Here is a 26,576-nt window from a genome sequence, read left to right as displayed (position 1 = left end):
GTTGTCAGTTATCTCTTGGCAGGGAAAGTGAGGAGCATTCACTGGGCTTCTCGGTTTGCCTTGAAGTTTCTCCTCCATCGGAGTGTTTGTTGAGGAGATGAGTCTGAATGTGAGCGTTCTGGTTGGAGGTAAGTGTGTGTTTTCATTCTGGTTGTTTTCTGCTTTTCTGAGGTGGTGTTGTGTACTTCAGTGTTTTGTTCTTAACAAGGAAACCAGATCACAGTCATTGCTAGATGTGAGGCTATGTCATGGTGTGAGAGTCCTGAGAGATAGCTCAGATAAACAAACTCACACAGAGATGTTCCCAGTTTCTCCTCTGAAAATCTCCACACACTCAAGCGTTTTGGAAAGCAGTTACTGTTCTTTCAGTCAGGCTTTCAAAGAAAAACAGGTCTCGTGTTTGTATTGTGATTGTGGTGTCCTCACCAATACTTTCACAGAAGTATAGGAGAAGCATGTTTCATTTTAATCATCGGCTTTGATGAAACGTTCAACTGGCTGTAGCGCGGAGCTTCCAGACTTGGTAATTTACGGCGTCTCCTGCCAGTCAGAGACAGCATGCAAATGGTTTGTGTTCCGCTGCTAAATCACCTCGAGCTGAGAACCCCGGCTCCCAGCGAACGTTTATGATCCATTAATAGCCAGCATTGGAGGGTGCCAGAGTCTCTGTGCCAACTGGCAAACCCCGACACGCACGCCTGGGTCACGCGCTGGCCCTGTCAGTGATGGGTTATACTGGGGTTTGCAAAATTCTCACTCCTGTTCTCGACGGGCGTGTTGTTTTAGCGAGACGGGTCGTCACGGTCCGCTATTGTGAACGGTTGACGGAGTGTACTGTAGGTAAACCCTGAATGTTGGACTTGGACAGCTCCAGGCAGGCTGGACGGAAGAAGAATAGGAACGCAAGGGAGCTGTCTCGAATTGAGTGATCTGATGTTTGAGTGGAGATGTGGTTTAGACCTGCTCGCGTGGACCCCACCCTGGGCTTGCCACCAGCGAACTCTCTCAGCAGTTTCTTTCCCATGGAGACGTAGATTAATACGCAAGGATCAGATGCCTTGAAACCTCTCTTGCGAAACGCTTCCCCGAAACATTTCAAAGTAATCGGTACTAGAGAGATATTTCTATTCTCACGTCCTTTATTTTTATATGCTGTAATTTCTATTAAATATGTTAGGCAGGCTTTTAGTTTATCATAGTTCTGTCCTACCTAACTCTGCTAGCAGTACATTTGATTATATATTGGACACTTTAAATTGTCCTTTAATATTTTCCTGACCTTTTAAAATTATGTTGTGGGTTTGCAGTCATCAAACCATGGATGTATGTGATATAAATTGAGAAGTCATGTTCGCTGGATCCATTCATCAGTTGTGTGGATGTAATGTAAGCCCATTACAATGATGACCTTACAACACAATACGGGGGAATTCCAACCTGGTTCTTATCTGATTGAAAACACTTCCCACTATAAGTCAGCAAACTGTAGTAGGATGGCTCCGACATCCCATTCACCACACAGACACTTATCTGTGGCACAGTCACTAAGACGACTCTGCCAAATCAGTCGTTTTTTCTTACGGTATGCACTGAAAACAGAGCACACAGCTGAATAGATTGCAGTACAGAGGGAGAGAGGTGGAGAAAGAGAGGGAGAGAGAGAGAAATAAAGAGAGGGGAAAGAGACAAAGAGGGAGAGAGAAAGAATGTTTTCCCTTCCCCGACAGAGGGAGAGAGAGAGAAAGGGAGAAAGAGGGAGAGAGAGAGACAGAGGGAGAGAGAGAGAAAGAGGGAGAGAGAGAGAAAGAGGGCGAGAGAGAGAGAAAGAGAGAAAGAGGGAGAGAGAGAGAAAGAGGGAGAGAGAAAGAGGGAGAGAGAGACAGAGGGAGAGAGAGAGAAAGAGGGAGAAAGAGAGAAAGAGGGAGAGAGAGAGACAGAGGGAGAGAGAGAGAAAGAGGGAAAAAGAGAGACAGAGAGGGAAGGAATAGAAAGCGAGTGACAACAATAGTTCAAAGCTCCAGTGTTTGCATTTGATCCATTGTCCCTGCGAGTCTTTGGGGACGACGACCAACCAGTCCTCGTCTTACCCAGGGTGAGAGGCGGTCAGGCTCAGATGGCCTTGCAGATTAGGATCTGGTGGAGAGCTGGGTCAGGAGAGAGGGGGGACGAAAGGTATGTCCCCATTGTCCAGGGTTCAGCCTGTCAGCGCAGAGAGCAGGCTTGTGTGTTTTAAACGGTCTTTGGAGACAGTTGGCTTTGGGTTCACGCAGAGTGAAATGTCAGTTCAGCTTTGAGTTTCTCCCGAGGAAGCAGTTCGGTTGTTTTTTTTTGTTTGTTTTTTTATGTAGTTCCACAAAGAATGAAAATGACTTATTTTCTATTTCAGGAGTTGCCTTTTCTTTAATGAGCATGCGTTTCTCTCCGCAGTGATGGAACTACTGGGTGGGATCTGTGAGAAAGAGGGCAGGGAGAGCAGGAGGAGGGAACGCACTCTGGGCAGACGGGAGAATTAAAGGGATGCTAATTAAACAATGTAGTGATTTACAGCCAATAATGAGATACCCTGGGTATCATTTATCACTTCTCTAGTCCCTGGGCTCACATTCCTGGTGAGAGTTTTTACCATTTAATCACAGATCTCTCCTCTCAGCCTCCAGGTCTCCTACTAAGAGAGAAGGTTGAAAGTTTTTTAAGGAATATTTCATAGATTTGAGTGATGGAGGCTACTCCTTCCACAATGTCTTGTCTCAGGGATCTATATTTATTTGAAAGAGAGGGGAACATAACTTATGATGTGGCGAGGAGCCCTCCAGTTAAACCTTGGCCCTATCATCATTAATACAAGCTCTAACCCTGAGCTACACATCTAACCAAGGCAAAAGGGAATCGATCACTAGTTTTCAAAGGTCAGAACCAAACTGATCATTAGCTGGCATGCTAATGAAAAGACAATAAAAAGTGCGCATTCTGTTTTGTTTCATTAGTAGGACTTTTCTATAGGACTTTTCTATTGGAGGTTTCTATAGGAGGTTTCTATAGGAGCTTCGATGGGTGGTCTCGTTTAAAGGACTTCAGCCGACTACATAGCCTCCCTCGCAGTAGGATCCACCTCGAGAAGCCTGCAGGCCTGGCTGTGGGTTTGGGCTTGTGAGAGGGGGCCTGAGGTGTCGCCTGGCTGCGGGGAGGATGTTTGGCTAGCGGGAGAGGATGAGCTTGGGGCCTGCGGTGTGCTAGCAGCCAGGAAGCCAGAGTGTTGACTCGGCAGATTTGAGCAGAGCTGCTCTGATGACAGAGGGACTAAACACACCAGCCCCCCTGTCCCCCCTCCGTCCCCCCCCGTCCCCCCCGTCCCCATCCCCTGATGGCCCCATAAAGGGGTCACCTCGGGCCCCGGCCGGCCCTGGGTCAGGAGGGAGAGGCTGGGGAGGATACAGGCCGTCTGACCGCTCTGCCGGCTAATCAGACTGACAGTTGGAGACCGGAGAGGGCGACAGTGTTTGTTTACCTCTTTGTTGCGTGGTGAGCCAGCACACAGATATGGCCGGCCCGGCCAGGGATGACATCTGCCCTGCCTGCCGCTTGGCTCAGGGGACTCCAGGCCAGGACAATAAGGACTTCCTGTCCCACATCACACTTCCCTGCATTCCACGCTGGTGGTGGAGGGCGGGGGGGGGAGGGGGGCGTGCGAGGGAGAGTTTGGTGGGGGAGAAGGGAGCGTGCGAGGGAGAGTCGGCCGGGAAGAGGGGGGCGTGCGAGTGAGAGTTGGATGGTACTAGCATGCATTTTTTTCTCCTCATGTGAGTTTTTGTCCTCATCAGCACGAATACGATGTTCTTTCTCTCTGCCTGGGGCGGGCGCTCGACCTAGACTGTGATGTTCCCTCTCTCTGCCTGGAGTGTGGGTGTGTGGGTGGGTGGGGGGGGTGTGTGGGTGTGTGTGGGGGTGAATGTTGTCGTGTTAGCGAGATGGTTTCCTCTGCTCCGACAGATGCCTGGAGACGTCCTCAGGGCAAGGCTGGGCCTGCTCACAACAGGAGAGCATACACAGCATTTTAGAAATGTTCCTGTCAATCTTTGCTGTGCTTTTGTTGACGCTAAAATAACATGACCAAACACAGAAAAAATCAGGAAGAAATATAAGTAGACCAACTTATAACGCTGAACGCTTCACTTGCCTTTTCAGCTTTGTAAAGCTTTTCTTTGTGAAAACGAGATTTTATCACCACGGTTACCATAAAGTATAGTTATTGAGTCTTCGGTGTCACTCTATTGTAAGCCTCAGAGTCAGTTATTGTTAGAGGGGTGTTATGTAACAATGTTCTAGTGGCCTGAAATGTGCTACCGCTAGTTCCTAATGACCTCTGGGTGTTACTGACGCAATGAGCAGGTCCTGGAGACATGTGCTTGACCCATAAATGGACTGCAAGTTAAATAATCCAACTCTTTTAATCACCAGAGCGGAAACCACAACACCGATGCAGCCAAAGCTACACGCGGCACCAAAAACATAATGTTGAGAGTGAAATGTATAAATCCAAGCTACCGGGGGTTGAGCAAACAAACCGATGCCAGTTGTAGCTAGTGAAGAATGTGGAAAGCTCAGGTCAGTTCAACAGATCTCCAGGGGTGCTAAATGACCCTGATGTTGCTGTTTGCGGAAGAGGGGAATAAAGATGGCATCTGAGTTCTCCTGTTACCGTTGGGGTCAAGGCGAGAGGTCAACCTTCAGCAACCTGAGTGGTAAAACAGCTCATTGCTGTCTGCACAAGCATATGGCCCTGGGATGTGACCATACCGCCCTCCCACCTCCCCCCACATACACACACACACACTCACCCCCCCCCCCCCCCTTAACACACACACAGCCTCCTCACTTACACACACACCTCCCCCTCATTCTGCACTAGCATATGGCCCTGGGACAAGACCGTACACACACTGAACCCCCCAACATACACACTCGCCCCCCACCTCTGCACACACACACATTCAAAACCCCCACCTCTGCACACACACACACATTCAACCTCCCCTCACACACATTCAGCCTCCCCCCACACACGCACACACATGCAGCCTCCATACTTACACACACCTACCCTTCTCCCAACCACAACCTCCCCCTCACACACACACAACCTCCCCCTCACACACACACAACCTCCCGCTCACACACACACAACCTCCCCCTCACACACACACAACCTCCCCCCCGCACACACACTCCTGAGACAGAACAGCAAGCTCTCCGGATGCTCAAAACATACAGTATGTTCCTGAACATCTCACGTGTTTTCAAGGTTGTTTAAAAAAACAAAGCCTGTGAACATATCGAGTTTCAGATAATCCTCGATCAGAAGGAGGAGCGGCTGTATTGTTCAGCTTGTGTTTCAACTCAAGCGATTCGAGACGTATTTAGGGATGTAATAGAATAATTAAAGGGGTGTGTTGAAGGCTCATGAGGGAGATTAGCTTGTTGTAGGAGTCGTTGTAGCAACACCAGCGGCTGCGTGGACGCGGGACAAAACCTCCTTGAGAAAGAACAAAACAAGTGAGGACAATAAGAGACGAGAGCTTGGATGTGAAGAGAAGTCTTCCAGGGATAGTCTGGGCAGTGCTCTGTGTAGTCTGTGGTTGGGTTCAGGGAATAAATGAGCCTGTGGGCATTTGTGAAGGACCACTCAGCCTAGGAAATGAGGCAGCTTTGTTCCTGGCCCTTGCCTAATAGAGCTGGGGACTGGGATTAGGTTTCTGTCGACAGTTCACTGTGACTTGAAAGGATCCCTGGCTGGGAAGCTGAGAGTTGATGATCTCTGTGCGCACTGTTTTTATGTTTATTTTACGAGTTTATCAGTTGTTTAGTGGCATATCTTACCGCAGCGATGTGAAGTTTCAGGGCACTCCTCAGATGATGTGGTTTGCTGTAAAGCTGTACTTTGGTGGGTTTGTTTACAGTAATATTCTGCACCCACAAAGGTGGGTCTCATGCCAGCTGGCAGGGATGCCAGTCCCTCATTAGTTCTTTCCAGAGTGTGTGTGTGTGTGTGTCTGCGTGCGTGTGTGTGACCTGACCTCTCAGTCTTTGTCCATTGTTCCCACCTGGTGGGAGGATGATGAAGGGTGAGGGAGGTGAGGCAGGTGATGAAGGGTGAGGGAGGTGAGGCAGGTGAGGGAGGGTGAGGCAGGTGAGGGAGGGTGAGGCGGGTGAGGGAGGGTGAGGCAGGTGAGGGAGGGTGAGGCGGGTGAGGGAGGGTGAGGGAGGTGAGGCAGGTGAGAGAGGGTGAGGGAGGTGAGGGAGGGTGAGGGAGGTGAGGGAGGTGAGGCGGGTGAGGGAGGTGAGGCGGGTGAGGGAGGGTGAGGGAGGTGAGGGAGGGTGAGGGAGGTGAGGGAGGTGAGGCAGGTGAGGCAGGTGAGGGAGGGTGAGGCGGGTGAGGGAGGGTGAGGGAGGGTGAGGGAGGTGAGGGAGGTGAGGGAGGTGAGGGAGGGTGAGGCGGGTGAGGGAGGGTGAGGCAGGTGAGGGAGGTGAGGGAGGTGAGGGAGGTGAGGCAGGTGAGGGAGGTGAGGGAGGGTGAGGCAGGTGAGGCAGGTGAGGAGGTTGTAGAGGGTAAGACAGTGTGCTGGGAGCCAGTGCCAGGGCTTCATCCTGAATGATCCAACAAGTCTGCAGTTTCCACAGCGAATAATGCAACATGAATTTTCAAATGGGTGGGGAAATAATTACCCAGAGTGCAGTGGGTTTTCGTCTGGGGGCGGAGAGCCAGGACAGATCACACTTTCCTGTGATGTAGTGAACATTCTCAGTGTACTGTGCACACTCACACACATTGTCCACGCTCACACACAATTAGATTGTTACTTAAACGGATGATGAACTTCAGTGATTTCGAGGACTTTAATTGGTCATGTCATGTGAGGGCTGTTTAAGTGAGTAAACACATTCCTGCACCTCAGCGATGCCATGAGAAGTTTGGGATGTGCTATTTCTAAAGGCCCAATGTCTGCTGGAGACAGATTTGTGTTGGGTGAAAGTCTGTTTTGCTTTCATGAATTGCTTTCATCATCTAACCCAGGGACATGACTCCCACAACGGTAGCCAGAAGACTAATTCACAGTTTCATCATCTTTAATACGAGATCCCTGATTGTTTTCTTTCAGATTAAACTAATTTCTAACAACCAAACATCATCATTGAAGCATGTGCGTAGGATTAACTGGTTTGAGAATGACTCCCAGGTGGTTTGATAGGCCACACCCCTTTTCACAGGTCATGCCACAGAGGGGGAGGGTTCAAAGATGCCTACGGATCAGCACCTATAACCAACCTAAAACCCTCAAGGAAGACAAGGGAAAAACTCCCACAAAACGTTCTCACAATCCCCCCCTCACCCCTCACAACCCCCCTCTCACCCCTCCAACATCCCTCTCACCCCTCACAACCCCCCTCTCACCCCTCCAACATCCCTCTCTGTCCCTGAGCTATAGACCTGTTGTGGAAGCTCACATCATAGGGGATGAAACCTCAATGAAAAGCTCAGGAGGTCTGGGTGAATTGGCTCAGGAGAAAAGCTTCTCATTCAGTCCCAGAGGGGCGGCGCTGGGCTGTTGTTTCCACCTGGTCACCCTAACCCCCTCAGTACAAGATGATTAAGTCTTGAATCACCTCAGTCTTGTTTTGAGTGTGAGGAATGTGTCCTTCGCTGTGGCCCAGAGACAATAGACTGCCTCCTTGTTGGGATTCTTCATGGAGATATTTCCCCCACAATGCCCTGCCAAACATCTGCCCCCGCTCCTGTGGATGGGTTGGAGACGTCCAATCAGCTGCCAAAGTCAGTTAAAACTCCCATAATTCCTTTTATGAGCAGCATCAAAGGGCAGCGTGCCCAATGGGGGGTCATGCAGATGAGACTAGACTTGTTTTCTTGATGCAGCCGTCACACAATAGGAGTTGTTGGAAGTCTTCTGGCTGGGTTGGCGAATGTAGGTCAGGGTGGGATGCTGTAGTCCAGAGCCTAGCCTGTAGTCTAGGGCCTAGCCTGTCGTCCAGGGCCTAGCCTGTAGTCCAGGGCCTAGCCTGTAGTCCAGGGTCTGTAGTCTAGGGCCTAGCCTGTAGTCCAGGGCCTAGCCTGTAGTCCAGGGTCTGTAGTCTAGGGCCTAGCCTGTAGTCCAGGTCCTAGCCTGTAGTCCTAGGAATTGTGTATCCAGCATGCTGCTCTCCATGTTTAACTATGGAGTCAGTTAAACTGTGTCCTCTTCTCTGCTCTCAGGGCCTCTCAGAAAGTGTTAGCAGTAATCTGCTGTGATTTCTCTGAGGCCTCCAAGACGCAGGCGTCATTAAGGAACCACAAAGGCTTGTCTGGATGCCATGTTCCCCTCCCCCCCTTTCTAAAGCGTCTCGACAACAGCTCTGATATGTGTCTGAGGAGACTCGAGGAGCGTTTACACAGATCCTGCAACGTCGCCCGTACAACAACGACCCTGAATTAATGTGCAGTCGTACCTTTTTATACGGGACAGTGAGGCAATATTCCCACCTTGAACAGGCTGTGAAAGAGGCAAACCACAGTGCCTGAACTGGTAGAATAAACAGCATGGTCTATATCTTGACTTGTTCTGTCTCTGCGCTTATCCAAGCGACTACATCAATCACGATTATTTAAATCAGTTCTAGATCAACAAGTCTTTTTCCCAGACAAGATCAAGTCAGTGAAAACCCGTCTCTGGGAAGCCGTGTCAAAGCAGAGTGCCTGGCATCAGCTCTCAAATGTTCCCATGGGAAAGTTCTAAATGCTGGACAAAATGTTCAAAATACACAGTTTTCGGGGTCGAACTTTCCAGCGGTGCTCATAATGCTGCTAATTGTTTGTGGGGAGGTTTGGTGCGAGGGGCTTGGAGAATGAGTCCAGAGGAATCTGATGAAGCAAGTTTCCATGTGCCTGCAATCTGTGAAGTCAGACCCCCCGTCTTAGTGTCTACCTTCCCCTCTCTCTCTCTCTCTCTCTCTCTCTCTCTCTCTCTCTCTCTCTCTCTCTCTCTCTCTCTCTCTCTCTCTCTCTCTCTCTCTCTCTCTCTCTGTCTCTCTCTCTCTCTCCCCATCTCTCTCTCTCTCCTATGCCTCTGACCAGAGTACAAGCACAAGTAGAGACACACACACACACACACTACAGGAGGAACAGCCCCCCCCACTCTCATACATCATGGTCTCTCGCACGCCCCCCTCCCGCTCATACGTCATGGTCTCTCTCTGTAAGAAGATAAACATAAACTAGAGAGTAAGACAGGGAGAGAGAGAGAGAGAGAGAGAGAGAGAGAGAGAGAGAGAGAGAGAGAGAGAGAGAGAGAGAGAGAGAGAGAGAGGGAGAGAGAGGGAGGGAGAGAGAAAAGGCTTCAGTCGTCAAATTAACCCCCAATCACAGTCACTGTACAGGGATTCCAGCTAGCCAATCAGCCAATTTAAGACAAATGATTTGGTTTAGCTTCTTAGCCACACTGGGCGTGGGAACTGCAACGTTTCTCGTAAAAAAAGTGCCTGTAAATGATTCCCCTCCTGCTTCAAAGCACCTAACAACTAAAAAGGTTTATGAGTGTTGCTGACTTCTCCAACTCTCTCAGCTACATGACTGAAAACATACAACACGTGATACTCATTCAAGGAACAATGCGATGTTCATCTACGATTATTAGCATGGCAATCCAGAAATGAAAACAGGATGCTCTCTCATACTTGAAAACAAATCTGACAATCTCTGTCCATGAGTCGAGCAACCCTGGAGGTCCTTCACCATTCCTCCTGTTCCTGCTCTAGCGTTATGATCAAACACGGTTGTGGGGTCCTTCTTCTCCTTCCCCCTCCTCTTCCCCTCCTCCTCTTCCCCTCGTCTGCGCCGCTACACTCTTGCCTCCCCTCCTCCCCCCTCCCCCCCAGCCCCCAGCCAGATCCGTGTGGCTGCTAATCTTTGGTGGTCTCCTGACTGCCAACAGTAATTGATTAGAGAGAGGAGGCTGCAGAGCTGGAGGGGAACGTTCAGACCTGAGGTTGCCAAGGTCGCTGCCCCTTCCTGCCCCTCCGAAGCCTCTCCTTCCCCTTTTCTCAACATATTAGGTATCAGCCACTGGGGATGCAGCAAATATTTAGCGCATTGGATCCAACTCTCAAAACGTTTTGGCGTTCCGAACAAACAGGAAGGTTTATGTAAGCAATGTAGGAGCATCTGTGTGAGTCCGAAGGTTTGCGAGGGAATGAGGGCTCCTCTATTCAATGAACAAGTTCAACCGTCCAGGTTTAAATGTGCTTTTTTTTTTTTCAGTCTTTTCAATGTCCCGGGAACGGGCCACTGATGTTATGACCTCAGTGTTTACTCAACATCCTGAGAAACATGAAGAGGTTGTGGATGTTATTCTTAAGTTCTCACTCCATTTAATATAATTTCACATCAAGTGGAAGACATTCTAGTTATGTGGAAAGTGACTCAGTCTGCCATTGTGTTTAGCAAAGCCAATTACAGTACAGCCTTAGAAGTGTGTTGTTGCGTGTGTGTGAGTGTGTATGTGTGTGCCTGTGTGTGTATGAGTGTGTGTGTGTTGGTGTGTTCAGGTGGGGTCACCTTCTCCCTGGGAGACGTCCAGGAAAAGTTGACCCCAGCGGGGGGAAGCTGACGGTAGGACCCGCCCCCCTGTGGAAACGCCCACCATAGGAAACATTCAATACGCTTCAGGGCTGAGGACTCAAGCTTGCTTCAGGGCTGAGGACTCAAGCTTGCTTCAGGGCTGAGGACTCAAGCTTGCTTCAGGGCTGAGGACTCAAGCTTGCTTCAGGGCTGAGGACTCAAGCTTGCTTCAGGGCTGAGGACTCAAGCTTGCTTCAGCGAGGAGCCCTTGCAGTGTGGAGGGCTGGCGTCGCTCTGGATCGCGTCCAGGATATACCACTCTCTAGTGGACAGAGCCCATGCTCAGAGCATGCACATACAGCACATACAACAGGCCAATGAGAGAATACACATTTGTTTAATGAGAGACTTGGCCAAAACAACCAGGAGAGACTATTCATTCTCCTCGCAGTGTCTCATTCCGACAGTCGAGACTTGTGGGATTTGGAGTCCTTCTCCCTCTCTAACAGGAACTCTCCCCGAGGCGATAGTCATCTGTCTGTTTAGTTTCCCACAAACCATTTCAGGTTTTATTATGTGATGCTGGTTGTGCATGACTCAATGTGTCACTTTAATCAAACCTAAACTAGATATCCATGTCTTGGGAAGGAGAGGAGGCGGAAGGCAGGTCTGGAAAGATTGGGGAAAAGACTTTAATTGCAGACAGAAATGTTTTTCCACCAGTTGTGTGTCTTAAACGTCATGTAAATGGGATTCCCCCCCCCCGTAAAACGTCCAAATACCAGAGTTAGATATCACAAACGTCTGTCTGTCCGTGCTGTAGATGAAAAGATCCTGTGTTGTTTTACTTTATCAAGACACGGAGGCAGTTCCACCAACCACAGCTTTCAACTTTCTCTCTACTGCTCTCTACTGCCATACAGTGTCCAACACGCAAACTGCACCCGGTCTCCCACAACACAAACCCACCCGTTACTGGACACTGTTATTAACAAAACAAAATGCAGATGACCACGAAAAAAGGGACACTTGTATTACAGAGTTCCCGGTGGACGGTTTCGACCTCTTCTCAGCAAGAGTGGTGTCTTGGTTTAGCCGAGGTAGTGGTTTCTGAACCATGGCCTCCATCACCCGGTGTAGCTCTTGGCATGCCTCTGAGCCTTTCAGCTCCTGCTGCGTCATGTTCTGCTCTGAGGTAAACTGATACAGCTCAGAACCCTTGGCTTTTTTCTCGCGACCTGTTTCTCAGGCCAGGTTGGTGAAGCAGGGTTCCAGACCACCTCTCCCCCCCCACCCCCCAGCGGAAACCGGAGTGTGGGCCGAGAGTGGGGCTGTCGCTGGGGTACAGGGCTCCCCCCAAAGCCACACAGCTCTGCACATAGTCTGTCATGAGGCAGTCTGGATGTCTTCAGAATCACCTCACTGGAAGACAGGGGAGGGAGGGAGAGTGGAGAAGAAGGGAGAGAAGAGAGGGAGGGAAGGGAGAAGGAGGGAAAGAGGAAAGGGAGAGGAGAAGGAGGGAGACAGGGGAGGGAGGGAGAGGAGAAGAAAGTAGAGAGCAAAGGGGGGAGGGAGGGGGAGAAGAAAGGGAGGGACTGTAAGAGGAAGGAGAGGGAGGGGGAGAGAGGAAAGTGAGAGGACTCAGGGAGGAGAGAGAGAAAAGGGAGGGAGTGAGGGAGGAGAAAGATGGGGGATAGGGAGGGAGGTAGGGAAGGAGAAAAGGGAGGGAGGGAGGGAAAGAAAGAAAGAGGAAAGGGTGTAAAAGGAAAGGGAGTGAATTGGTGCCCAACACCACAGAAGGAGTCTCCTCAGTAATGTGCTCTGACAGGGTCCACAGCGTCCAGAGAGGGAGATTCACTGCATGCTGCTGATGTCAGCAAACTCACAGCGGTTCACCGACAAAGTGTTTAGCTTGATTTTGAGAAAAGGAACTTTTTACTTTCACTCCTAGTTTAAAACCTACGAAGCTACCATGGAGAACGCAGAAACAATCAAATTTAAAAAGGGGGTTTTGAAAACGTTTCCAAAGGTTACAAAATATTTTTCCCCCAAAGTGTCGAAAACATTTTTGAAAGGTAGAACAAATATTTTACCCAAAACGTTTTGAAAGGTAGAAAAAATATTTTACCCAAAACGTTTTGAAAAAAAACTTTTGAAAGGTTGAAGAAATATTTTCCTCAAAAAGTTTAGATTTTTCTTTTTTGGAAAACATATTTTCCACAAAAGGTTTTGAAGGTTGAATAAATAAAAAGTTTTGAAAGGTTGAATAGAAAAACAAAAAAAAGTTTTGAAAGGGTGAAAAAATATTTCCCCCCAAAGTTTCAAAAAAGGTTTTGAAAGGTAGAACAAATATTTTCCCCAAAACGTTTTGAAAGGTAGAAAAAATATTTTACCCAAAACGTTTTGAAAAAAAACTTTTTGAAAGGTAGAACAAATATTTTCCCCAAAACATTTTGATAAAAAAGTTTTGAAAGGTTGAAAAAATATTTTCCTCAAAAAGTTTAGATTTTTCTTTTTTGGAAAACATATTTTCCACAAAAGGTTTTGAAGGTTGAATAAATACAAAGTTTTGAAAGGTTGAATAGAAAAACAAAAAGTTTTGAAAGGGTGAAAAAATATTTTCCCCCAAAGGTTTTGATAAAAAGGTTTAAAATTTTTTTTAAATGTAATTTCTTTGGGGGGACCAAAAGTTTCAAGGATTACTATGCTCTAGTGTACCGGCATCGGGTTAACCCTGACCCTAACCCTGCTCTGCTTTACTCTGTTTTAGGTTTCTCTGTTCTCCTCTCCCCTCCTCTCCTTTCACTGTGTGAAAAAAAGGTTTTGAAAGGTCAAAAAAAAAATCCCCCAAAAGTTCTGTACTTCTACTTGAGTGGAGGATGTGTGTACCTTTGCCATCTCTGGGTAAAAGAGTAGTCAGTGGACCAGTTTAGGCCTCCCATTACAATGCACACAGTTTTTATGGTACATTTTAATTTGAAAATAAAGGTAACGTTTCCAAAAAACAGTTGGGCAAGTGCTCTCTTTTTCATTCCTTAACATATATCAAAGAAGGGACACAAATTTTGGATGACTAAACACCCCATGCCTGTCAATAAGAGGTTTTCAGTGTATATTTTCGAAATACACTTTCTGAATGTGCTGCAAGAGCATCACCCGCATGTATAATCTCTGGAGACAAAACCCAACATGAAATCCTCTTTCCTTGGAAGTCCCAGCAGCTGTTTTTGTGTGGGTGGTTCCCACGCTGGGTGGGTCCCTCATGATAGGGAGGGCATGACCGAGCCTGTGAGATGCGTCAGCCCATCCAGAGTGGTGAGAAGTGGTGAGAAGATCTTCACATCCGTGGGCCCAGAACCCCCCCCCCTCCACCTGCACCTATACACTCACCAGTCAGTGCTCCCCAGTTCCTCAGTAGAATGATTCACAGGATTTACAGTATGTTTAAGACTTTGTATTAGACACTGTAAATCAAACACGCGCCCACGCACAAATGGCTGGCGCCCATTTTCATATTCGATTTTTTATTTTTGCCAGTTATTCTCGTTGTTGTTGTAAGGTCTATTTGAAAGCTGTGTTGCGCCGGAACAATGAGCCTGCTTTGCACATGAAAGCATCTTAATTAAACCAGTATTCAATTTCAAGTATTCTCCTGACCCAGAGCACATCAATTGATGTGTTTTTCTGTGCTCAGTCTAATGCTAAGCAACGCACGTTGCAAATGAGAATTTGCATCGCGTCCTTTGAAAGGGCGGTCCAGTCGAGCTACAGAGGTTTGGCCGTCAGTCCGTCCTCCTTCGAGACACCAAAGGTTCACCACACCTCTGTCCATGCTTCTCCCCGTGTGAGAGGTGGTGGTGCATGGCGTGATCTCTGCGGATCAGTCAGACATGGCCAACAGGCTGGCCGTACCAGGCTGGATGCGTCCGGGGAGGCGACCCTGGAGGAGCAGTGCCCGGCGTCTCTCTCGCAGGCTGCTCTCCTGCTCCTGCCTGACAGCCGAGGAGAGGGACCCGCTGGGCGCCGGCCCCCAGGAGACCAGCCTGGGGGAGGCCCCCTGGGGGAGAGAGCACGTTCACATCACCGTGGAGGATCTGGGGGAGGTCAACCTCAGCTTCAGCCTGGCCGGGGAGGCGGGGGAGGAGGAGGGCCCAGCCTGGATGTGCAGCGTGACACGGTCCGCTAGCTCCGTGTCCACCTGCAACAAGGCCCTGAGCAAGAAGAGACTGAGAGCTCTGTCCTCGCTCCCTCTGCAGGACAGGACAGACCAGGCCAGCGAGGAGGAGGAGGATCCTGTGCTGTTTGAGGCAGACAGCAACCCAGCCTCGGCAAGCCTCCTCATGCCTCCTGTCATCCATCTGATCCCGCCCACTCCCTCCGACATCATTGACGATGACCAGTTCTTCGACATCAACTCCGAGGAGGAAAGCGTGGCTCTGACGTCCGACGGCAGCTACGACACCGGGGAACAGGACAGTGATGAGGAGAGGGCGGAGAGAGGAGAGGAGGGGGAGGAGATCAACGTTGACCCGGGTGTAGAGAGTCTGGACATGGATGACAATCAGACTGAGCCAGAGAGTTTGACTGCTGGGCCTGAGCCTGGCAAGGCCACTGAAGAAGAGGACAGTGAGACAGAATGTGAGAAGAAGAAAGGACCCAAACCTAGCTTCCTACGTCATGCCTACCAGGTCGCGCCTCTCCCTGAGTACCCAAGGAAGAGTGAGTCCCTTCACAGAGCTCCCCAACAACCACAACACTCTCTCTCTCTCCTTTCAACTGGAAAACATTCAAGCTTCAACACCGGCATCAATCTGCTGTCGTTCACGGAGCACAACCTGGGTGAGTGAGACTGTGTGAGGGACAACCTGGGTGAGTGAGACTCAGGAATATAACTGTAAGGCCTGGATCGTGGTCCCTGTGGTTCACCTCCTGAGCTCATGTGTTGGCTCTCAGTTTTGATCTTGGTTCTCCATTCAGAGTAAATCACAACGATTATGTGTCACAGTCACAGTACCTCCTGCTTCTCCTCTGGGAGCAAAGAGACCTTTTTTCATTTCTTGGAATCTCTTTCTAGTCTTTGTTGGAAGTATTCCCTGTGCGTGTTCCTGTAGACGGTTCCCAGGTGTTGGGTTGCTGTGACTCACCAGCCTCCGTTCTCTTCCTCCTCTGGCCCTGTCCGCAGTGACCCCTCCTGCCTTCTCACTTAGATCAAGGGGAAGGTTGGAGTCAACCATTCAGATGATGGTGTCGGTTGAATTATCATGGCTGCGGTTAGGCAGTTACAGTACATGGGGCTACTCATCATTGATCAGTGTGTGTGTATGGGTTTGCGTGCGTGCGTTTCAGTGTGTTTGTGTGTGTGTGCGTGTGTGTGTGTGTATACTCGTGCATTTGCCCTGTTTGTGTTTGTCCCTCTAAAGGAGTAGAGAACCCAGTCACCCTAACCCTGACTCTGCTGCACACACTCCCTGTCTCTCCATTACCACTAGTTTCCCCCTCCCTGTTCCTCTGCCTGGCAGCCACTTCCTGTCGTCCTGTGAGCCTTTCCTGGAAGGGTTCCCCAGGCTGCCACAGGGCCGGTCTTCCTCCTGCCAGCTCGTCCAGCTCTGCCCCTTATCCTGCCACTCGCCTGCTTCATCACACGCCGCAAACACGTCACGCCACTCGTCGAAATACATGGAAATGTATCAATCGGAATGGAAGGATGTTAAAAGAGGGCCTTGTTGCAGGGCGGCCACGGGCTCTGAGGTCAGGAGTGAGAATGCACTTCTGTTTTGAGGAAGGCGATTCACGTGAAGAGGCTTGTGTCTCTGTCGGAGAAAACATCACGTTCGCTCTGCTGGGTGAGACGGGGGGGGGGGTGACACGGGGAGGGGGGGGGGGGCGGGAGTTCAGGTGAAAGTGATGTCCAGTCTCTCAGACAGGATTCCTCAGCTGTCACGCTTAAACCCATTACTCTGTCCTATCTGATCCTGGCTCCCTCTAAAACTCCAGACCATGTCAAACTATTAAAACAGCCTTTCATAAACGAGGCCCCTGAAATGCAGAACATGTGTTTATGAATGAATGCGTTGATGGGATATTTGATATTCAGTTTCTTTCTGTACATACACAAGGCCTACAGGAATGTACAGTTTATCTCAATATACTGTGGGACCAAGTTAGATTATCACTCACTTGCCAGAAAACTCTGATAGTACATTTACTGCTAGTATCCTGACCAAAATGACCAACCACTGTAGATTTCAATCCACCCAAAGATGTTGGTCCTTCTAACTGCTCTGTATAGCATGAAGGGAAAGAAAGATTTTCAGGTCAAGTGACCTTTGGGAATGCCAGAATATTAGTTTTCTGTGGGAAAGAACACAGCTGTCTTGTGTCTCACCAAACAGACACGTCTATGTCTCGTGGGTTGCTAGGCGACCATACTTGCTGTGTCCAGGATCATCACCGTGTCAAGTAGCAGAAGACCAGATAGTTTGGCGTTTACTGTCCTAAACTGACTTCATCTTGTCAAGACATTGACCTCCGACTGCCTAGTTTTTGACCTGCTCTGTGCTGAAACACATTTTTCATTGTATTCATTTAGCATTTATCCAAAGCAAAGAACAACTAGTGCATTTAGAAAGAACAAAACAAGATCAAAGATTAAAGAAGTGCGTATTTCAACAGTATTTCCGTGGTCAGAGTCGAGGAACAGTCTACATTTAGCCACATTGCAAAGTAACCACATCGCAGCTACCAGGCACGTGAACAAAACAAAAAGAATATCACAGCAGTGCAGCAATAACATCTTAATTGCTTAAATATTGTGTACCAACAAAATCTCGATTACTAGCAGATGAACGTGTGGCAAACTAAGACAACAAGACTACGGTGTGACGCTGGTGTCTCGTGTCGTTTCTCTGCATCGGTAGACGACCTGAGCAGCAAGGATGCCGTCTGTCACGAGCTCCTGAAGGCAGAACTTGGCCTGCTTCCTCTCAGCGCGCAGATGGAGAGCTTCACACACCTGCGGGTAAGAACCATAGACTGTAAGAGTGGCAGACAGAGGGTAAGAACAGGCTCAGAGATAGGCCTACACACTCACCCCTCTGCTCCGAGTCAAGGGCGGATGTAGACATTTTCAGATAGAGGGTTTGAGTGATCCATCATGCGCTATTAATCACTCAACCTCTTACAGGATAACGCTTGTAGACATGTGGACGTCTTTTCCTCTGGGTGTTTAAACGGATATAGAAGATTTCTGAACTTTAACAAAAATGTTCTACTGTGAATTAGATTTTGGGGAATTACAATTTGTGCGCCAATGAGGGTACTGTGGTGTTCGCTGGGTAAATAGATTCGATAAGGCTTCTAATCTCTGCTGTGATTAGAACAGTCTAGCTCGTAGGCTACGCCACACAATGTTCCGGTCCACCAAAAAATAAAACGTAAATTGTTCCTTGTTCCTCCTCAACCGCGGAAAGTCGCTGAATTGGCAACAATGTTCCGGTCGCTGTGGGTTTGTCGTTTGTGTAGAAGCCAGCGATCCGCTCCTGCAGTCTGGGAGACACGGTGACCCGCAGCCACACCTTCCACACTGTGACCCAGACTAAGGACCAATCACAAGAGGAGGAAGGGTCGCCTCGGCAACGACGCATAACCGTTGGTAAGCCCCACCCCCCTTCGCTTCGAAGATGTGCACTGGAACATTGCATCAGGGCATCTTGGCATTTATTTATTTCTTTTTTTTTTTTTTCAGATAAATAAATTAAATCATAGTACTAGCCAACGATAACACTTTATTTTTTCCCCAATATTTTCCTTAGAGTCGTACGTGCCCCAGTCCAAGGACCAGAATGGAAACTTAGCTGAGAAGGTGAGAAGGCACGTCGTCAGCCACTTGTTGGGCCCTTCAGGGTGGCATTTGACAAGCCCTAAGCTGCTGCAATTACTGAATATGTTTAGAAATCTAGTCAAAGTAATGACTGTGCAAATATTTCTTAAACCGTCTTGCTTGTGCTTAGGGGGTGTTTCCTGTGAACACAGAAACAATTTAAATGGTGAAATTGAATCTGTTTTATAGTAATTACTTATACTATTATGTATACTTATTTTATACTTCTTTCTAACATGAATGGACATTCTTTTGACTAGCCCTAACCCTAACCCAGCATTACAGTATGAGCCCATTAAGATGAAAATACCTAAATTCAATAAGATCTAAGAACTAAATTCAGAATACCCCACTGTTCTCCACCCCTGACAAAAATCAATAATTTGAGTAAACGTGCTCTCACATCAACAATTTAGAATGTGTACCGATCAGACAGAACAGCCACAAAGACTCCTAACCATTCACCTCATCACCAGTTACACGCAGAGCATCGCACCATGCCAAATGGGCTCTGGCAACACCAAGATCTCAACAGAAGCTCGTATATCACAGTCCATTTTAGTGTCAAGGGAGAGCATAACAACTTTACGACTTATAACAGCACATGGCAGAGAGATGCGTGTTTCTCAATTTCAAAGAATCCCATGCTTTAGTGAAATACACCTGATTCGTCACTGAGGTGAACCAAGATCCTGCAGATAAAGACCTGTTTCTGTCTGTTGGTAGGGCTCAGACAGGCAGGGAGACAGATCTCTTGGGGAGTTCAGCACGGAGGAAGTCTGCCAGTGGTTCATCAGCATTGGCCTTCCCAAATGCCTCCCTTTCATCAAAGGTACAACACCCTCTTCCCTCTCACCCTCCCAGCCCCGCAGCCTTGGGATGGATTCTCGCCGTTTTCCCAGCCTCACGTTGCCAGTTTGCTAATTACAAAAGAATGTCTAAACCTAAGACATTGTGCTTGTGTTGGTTTCTCCCGCTGTGACCTGGCCTGCGCGTGTCGATGACCTCTTCCGTGACAGAGAAAGCTCTGTCTGGAGCAGACGTTGCGTCTGTGGATGTCAACACCCTGGAGGTCCTCCACATCTCCTCCCTGGAGGAGAGAGAGCAGCTCCTGTCAGCTATCTACAGGGAGATTCACCCTCCCAGCTCCACGTCCCAGAAACTCGACTCCCTGCTGGGTACAGTTATGGAATGGCATCACCCACTGTTTATAGTTTTACACCTGCTGTTCTTGCGAGTACAATTATCCCCCTTGGGTATTGTAAAGTTAATTTCAATCATCATGCACCAACCACCACACAGCCTCGGATCACCTGGGTTGATTTACTGCCAGGTGGTAGTTAGACGTTTGAATGACAGGCTTTAATCGATGTTCCCTACAATACTGTCTTTCTTCTCCAGAAACCTTAGGGCCTAATAACGTAGAGAGCTTCACTGCAGCTTTAGTGTCTATGAGCAAGTCCAAATCCTCACCGCAGGTCAACTGCCTCAACATGAACCGCTGTTCAGTCAAGCTCAGGTAGGTTTTGCCCCGTCTAACCACTTCAAACGTTACTGTGATCTAAACACAGCCCTGATTTGTTCACCTCTTGTGCCTGCAGAAACAGAAGCCACAATTATCTGGTGCAGAAGAACTCTCAACTAATAGAGATCACCATTAATGGTACTTGAACCCCTGATTACTGTGATATCATTTATTTGTTGAACACTTCACTCGATGTTCCCTTGCAAGAGTTGCAGTTTTTAAGGTCAGAAGGAATACATTTTGTTATGGTGTCATGGTATGTTTCAGCCTCAGAGAGAATCGTCCATCTCAGGACCCCCAAGGAGACCTCGGTGGGCAAGGTAGTTGAGTCGTGCACCAGGATGCTGAACATGACAGAAGACAAGGACCTCTTCACCCTGAAAGAGGAGCAAGGTCAGGCAGACACACAAACACACAGTGAGGTCAGGCAGACACACAAACACACAGTGAGGTCAGGCAGACACACAAACACACAGTGAGGTCAGGCAGACACACAAACACACAATGAGGTCAGGCAGACACACAAACACACAGTGACCCCGCACATGCTTTTCTGTGTTTTATGGTGAATTTGTATTTCGTTTTTTGAAGGTTCCTCTGAAGGGCTTTCACCAGGTCTACAGATCGGTAGTTTGGCAACACATGTGAAGAGGCAGCTGGAGCTGTACCTGTGTAAAAAGGTAGGTCTGCATCACCTGTCCTACAGCTGGACTGATGTCACAAACCAAAGGTGATTATTGCAATGCTGCAGAAGCATGCTTCATCTCACATGTCTCTGAATATTTCTTTTATTTCTGCCACAAAGGAGAAACCCAAATCCATAGACATCCAAGGCCCTAAAATAAACAACGACTGTGAGAATGCTGTCAATCAAAACCTCCAAGTAAGCCTTCCAGGTAAAGAAGAAAAGATCAGAGCGCTGAACCAGCAGGTGGACTCCCTCCAACATGTCATCCTCCAGGTGTGTCTTAACATATCCAATCATTACTCAACAGTACAATCAATTTAAAAACTAACACGGAAAGAATGATCCGAAATTGACGAATCAGACATATCACTATAAACATCTTGAAAAATGACGGTTTGGGTGCAGTTCTATGGGCGTGTGTGAAGCCCTCCGTGACACTGCTTGTAAGAAAGGCTCTACAGATCAAGTTTGATGTGATCTGACCACGTGAGTGGTGGCTGCCTGCGCCCCCAGGTCCAGGAGCTCCACCAGGGTCTGGTGGCGTTCTGCTCAGAGCTGAAGAGCACGGAGGGAGAGGTGGCGCTGGTGGAGCTGAACTCTGCTGAGCTGGAGGCCAGGCTAGAGGAGGCGCAGGGCCGCCTCAGAGACAAGAGACAGAGTCTGCAAGCTCTCAGAGACGCCACGACCCACGCAGCGGCTCACGGGAGCGGGTACGCGAGCCGCGTCCAACCATTCCTTCACTTGGTTGGTTCTCACTGATGTAGGGCAGCGCAGTGGGGAGGAATAACCTCCTCTGTACCTTTCAGGCGATCGGAAGTCCGTCTCCTGGACAAGATGAAGACAAACTGCCAGGTGTTTATGGAGGAGATCTCCCTGGTTCACCTGAACAGACAGGTGGCTCACCTCCAGACCGCCCTGCAGGACTGCCAAGATAAGGTAACACTAGGTTCATTAAATCCACCACACCTACACCTGTCAGCTTCAGACAAGGGTTTACATGTTTGTCCCTATTATATTGTGGTGCATTGTTTTAATGCTACATCAGCCCCAGGGCAAGTGTAACACAGCGGGAAGATTGGAGATGACTTCAAACAGACAAACATCTCTAACATCCTGAGCTGGTGTTACCAACAGTTTTACTAAGGAGACGGCATCCATCTTGTTTTTACAGTTTCTTCTCTCATGGACAAACGCATTCCTCCTTTCACCCCTCCCTCTATTTCATGAGACTGAGCCGTTAGCATCTGAGTGAGACCAGGCAGTAGGCCGAGGGTCACCAATTAGCTGAACATGCTCTTCCAGGAAGAGAGGGGATCCACAGCACTGTCACCTGAGAGCCTGTGACCATACCAACAATGGAATGTCAGTGACAAAAGCCACTGGGAGAGCGAGCGAGAGAGATAGGCCACTGCATGTAAGACGATCCGGGTGCGTGCTCACAGGAGACTCCTTCTTCTCAGTTTGTACCTTTTTTTTTTTTTTTACGTGGGTCTTTTATCCTGCTGGAGCAGCGCTAACGAGGAGCCATGAAAGGACACGCGGCCGGGGGCCTTGAGAGGCCGGCCGTGTCGCGTTGCGGCCCCAGGGTGAGGCTGCTGGAGGTGCTGAGTTTGTGGGAAACACGGCAGAGCTAATGTTTATCATATGACCTCATCAGAGTAACACGCGGGGGAGAGGCGCGCGCACGCGTGGCAACCTGGGAACTAATGGAGCCTCAGTGCTGGAAGGAGGACAACAAACGGCGGAAATTATTTTAAACTAGCACTTTAGCTTGGAAGGCAAAGAAACTTCAGTCACCATACTGTTAAACATCGACGGGGACCTCCTGTGATTGACATTGTAGGGACACGTTCTTTAAATCCTTTTTCATCCTTGCACTCAAACCGTGGCATGTTTTACATTTAGTCTTTTCTTTTTTTTTTATCAGACGCTCTTATCCAGAGCGACTTACAGTAAGTACAGGGACATTCCCCCGAGGCAAGTAGGGTGAAGTGCTTTGCCCAAGGACACAACGTCAGTTGGCATGACCGGGAATCGAACTGGTAACCTTCGGATTACTATCCCGATTCCCTCACCGCTCAGCCACCTGACTCCCTGTTTTATGTTGACTAATGTAGACTGAGTGTTTCTGGAGCATCTGGAATGTTCTCTGTCTCGACCAGGTAGTCCAGGATCACGGAGGCTCCTCTAGACAAACAAGAACAATATGAAGAGAAAATTATTTGGGCTCATACCATGCGTCCAGTTGAGAGGGAAACTTAACGGGAGAATGATGTGCATTATGGGCTGTTTCTCAAGGGGCTTCTGCTGCGTTTCCGTGGAGATATCCTGTCTGGCTCTCATGCCTGAGGAGAGGCCTCAGCTTTGACCTCTGACCCCGGCAAGACGGCAGCAATCGCTGCGAGGCGTTCACACGCCACGAGAGACGGCCAGGGGAGGGGAGGGGGTTGGGGGGCAGAGGGGGAGGGGGCGAGGTAGGGGGGGCGGGCACTGGAAATGTAGTGGCCAGACACACAAGCTATTTTTAAAGTACCTTTCATTCTTCTTGCATATGGTATGTGTTCCTGACCTAAATTCTGTGTACCATGTAGGCTGTGGCCTCACCGCAACGACCTGGGTTCGAATCTCCCCCTCTCTTTCTCTCTCTCCCCCCCTTCCTTTCCTGTCACACTTAACTTAAAACTGTCCAATGAAGCATGAAAAATGCCCCAAAATATATCTTAAAAACAAACAGTGAGAGCTGGTTGTGTGGCTGTGTGTTTGCAGGAGAAGGCCCAGAGGAAGCTTTCCACCCTGGGCCAGCTGGTGTCCCCCTGCTGCCCGGCCATGCTGCTGGTGGTGGAGGAGAGACCGAGGCCGGACGGACGCTACGGGTTCACCTGTCGCTTCACACACGGCTGCGGCCTGGTGGTGGTCGAGGCAGGACGCTCCCATCTCTGCCTCGACGACAGGTGAAGGCACACACACACACGTACACACACACATATATACACACACACACACACACACACACACGTATATACACACACACACACATATACACACACACACATATACACACATATACACACACACACACACATACACACATATACACACACATATATACACACACACACATATATACACACACACACATATACACACACACACATATACACACACATATATACACATATACACACACACACATATACACACATATACACACACACACACACATATACACACACATATATACACATATACACGCACACACACATATACACACACACACATATACACACACACCTGCACACACATGGAAATGTCCCCCTGCACACACAAGGAACGATCTCTCTCTAACCCACTGGAAACAATCCTCCTCCTGCCCTGATCACACCGAAAGATTCACCTGATCGACCAGGCCACACCTTATAAACACCTGGGGAAGCGTCCTAGCCTCCTGCTTGTGAGCAGCAGGGATCATCCGGCTCTCTCACGGACCGGCTCTCGTCCTGGTAGCTTTGGAAACCCGTCAGAGCAGGGGCCATAACAGGAAACCACGGTAACGTGAAACTGGGATGTCGGAGCAAATGGAGAGCAGTAGATAAAAGAAGAAAAACATGTAGTCATGCAATTAGTGTTGTTGTAACCATGGCAGCGACACATTCACATCCCTCACACACGAGCCAAGACACACACACACACACGCACACTAAAACCGTGCTCGTGACGTCATGAGAGCCAGTTTGCTCACTGCAAGTGGAGATAAAGGCCCGACTCAGAGAGGCCTGTCTCTAACCCAGTGCAGAATCTGTACCACAGAAAACTGAGAGCAGTCTTGAACGTTGCTGCGTATGTGTAGCTAATCACAGGCTGTCTGCCAATGCTCCTTTCACAGTCTGTGAAAAAATATAAAGCCTTTAGCCTATAAAGTCAAACTTTTTTTTTCCTTCTTTCGTTTGTATTCCGGGATGACTATAAATAGAAAATTAACGAAGGCAGTGTTTAATGAGCTGAGAATCTGTGTTGAACTCGTGTTTTAATATTTCATGACCCAGGAGCCTTTGATATTATTTGTGGGGTGTCTTATGACAGAGAACACTGGAGGCAGTCTGCCTCGCAGGTGCCACGGAGACAGTAGATGACTGATATTTGACCAGTTGGATGAGAAACACACTTTGCTCCCTCGCTGTACAGCAGCTGGAGCAGCTGTCCTGGTCCCTCCTTCTGAACACTCTTACCTGCATCAGTAACCACACAGCATCTCTGCAAATGAAATGATTATAGCGGGTGATTAATGTTTGTATGTATGTGTGTGTGTGTGTGTGTGTGTGCGTGTGTATGTAATGTGTGTGTGTGTGTGTGTGTGTATGTAATGTGTGTGTGCGTGTATGTATGTAATGTGTGTGTGTGTGTGTATGTATGTAATGTGTGTGTGTGTGTGTTTGTATGTGTGTGTGTGTGTGTGTGTGTGTGTGTATGTAATGTGTGTGTGTGTTTGCTCCAGGCTGGTGGAGGTGAACGGGGTACCTGTGGTGGGCTGCAGTGAGGAGGAGCTCTGCTCCCTGTTGCTCCAGGGTCCTAGTGCTGAGATTGTGGTTCTGCGTAGGCCTCCTCCCTGCGCCCCCCCCCAGCAGCCCCCCCCCGGTCACCACGACAACCTGGAGGCCATCGTCACTGGTCACCACGACAACCTGGAGGCCATCGTCACTGGTCACCACGACAACCAGGAGGCCATCATCTTCGATCACCACGACAACCAGGAGGCCATCGTCACTGGTCACCACGACAACCAGGAGACCATCATCTTTAATCACCATGACAACCAGGAGGCCATAATCACTGGTCACCACGACAACCAGGAGACTATCGTCCACTCAACCCCCATCGACCGGGCATCTGTCACCACGGCAACTCCCCAATTTCATGAGCTTATGGCGATTTGATGACAGAGATTCATTCCCTCTTCATCTGTGTGTGTGTGTGTGTGTGTGTGTGTGTGCATGTGCATCAAAGAGAGATGGACAAAAAGACCGAAATATCTTTTTAAAATATATTTTGTCCCAAAGTTGAACAAAATGGTGCTGTACCATGTTCACCAGTAGCTGCAACACATCCTGTTAGATTGTTGTCACTTCATACATCCTGTTAGATTGTTGTCACTTCATACATCCTGTTAGATTGTTGTCACTTCATACATCCTGTTAGATTGTTGTCACTTCATACATCCTGTTAGATTGTTGTCACTTCATACATCCTGTTAGATTGTTGTCACTTCATACATCCTGTTAGATTGTTGTCACTTCATACATCCTGTTAGATTGTTGTCACTTCATACATCCTGTTAGATTGTTGTCACTTCATACATCCTGTTAGATTGTTGTCACTTCATACATCCTGTTAGATTGTTGTCACTTCATACATCCTGTTAGATTGTTGTCACTTCATACATCCTGTTAGATTGTTGTCACTTCATACATCCTGTTAGATTGTTGTCACTTCATACATCCTGTTAGATTGTTGTCACTTCATACATCCTGTTAGATTGTTGTCACTTCATACATTGTCACTTATATGTTTGTTAGCTATTGTACCAGTTACGGTTTTGATGTATTTTGTTAAAGTGATGTGACCGTGTTGTTGGATATTTAACATTCCTTAGTGGTATATGTAACTTCCTTCTTGGTAGGTACTGCTAGTATTATCCATATTGTCTCAGTAAAGGGTGGATTAGTAAAAAATACTTCCTTAAATCACAGTCCCTGGGCCAGAGCGGGGGAATGTCTTTTCACCATGTCAGATCTGTAGACTGAATAAATCTCTGTCAAAACAGGTTTTTTTCTGTCCTTGTTTGCTGACTCTCCAGCGTTGACGCTGCTGCAGGCATCTGTTTCCA

General features: G+C 48.4%; 1 protein-coding gene across 1 annotated transcript; it reads left to right on the top strand.

Moving 5' to 3' along the window:
* Positions 1-8: 8 nt before the first annotated feature.
* LOC134022655 (uncharacterized) lies at positions 9-25,839 on the top strand. Its single transcript, XM_062464356.1, has 15 exons — positions 9-128; positions 17,521-17,621; positions 18,125-18,254; positions 18,415-18,464; positions 19,209-19,314; positions 19,502-19,660; positions 19,884-20,001; positions 20,084-20,145; positions 20,275-20,400; positions 20,599-20,687; positions 20,813-20,968; positions 21,209-21,405; positions 21,502-21,631; positions 23,462-23,646; positions 25,188-25,839. Exons 1-15 carry the CDS (start codon positions 98-100, stop codon positions 25,624-25,626), a joined length of 2,079 nt encoding a protein of 692 aa, XP_062320340.1. The 5' UTR covers positions 9-97; the 3' UTR covers positions 25,627-25,839.
* The last annotated feature ends 737 nt before the right edge of the window (positions 25,840-26,576 follow it).

The sequence above is a fragment of the Osmerus eperlanus genome, chromosome 6 (assembly GCF_963692335.1).
Source record: "Osmerus eperlanus chromosome 6, fOsmEpe2.1, whole genome shotgun sequence".
NCBI lineage: Eukaryota > Metazoa > Chordata > Actinopteri > Osmeriformes > Osmeridae > Osmerus > Osmerus eperlanus.
Note: the sequence above shows the minus strand (reverse complement) of the source record. Positions and strands in the feature narration are given on the sequence as shown.

Excerpts from the sequence above, each read along its gene's own strand:
- LOC134022655 (XM_062464356.1), top strand. The coding sequence starts at position 98 with ATGAGTCTGAATGTGAGCGTTCTGGTTGGAG. Across the intron at positions 129-17,520 it reads TGTGAGCGTTCTGGTTGGAG|ACGACCTGAGCAGCAAGGAT; the intron begins GTAAGTGTGTGT and ends CTGCATCGGTAG. Across the intron at positions 19,315-19,501 it reads ATGCCTCCCTTTCATCAAAG|AGAAAGCTCTGTCTGGAGCA; the intron begins GTACAACACCCT and ends CTTCCGTGACAG.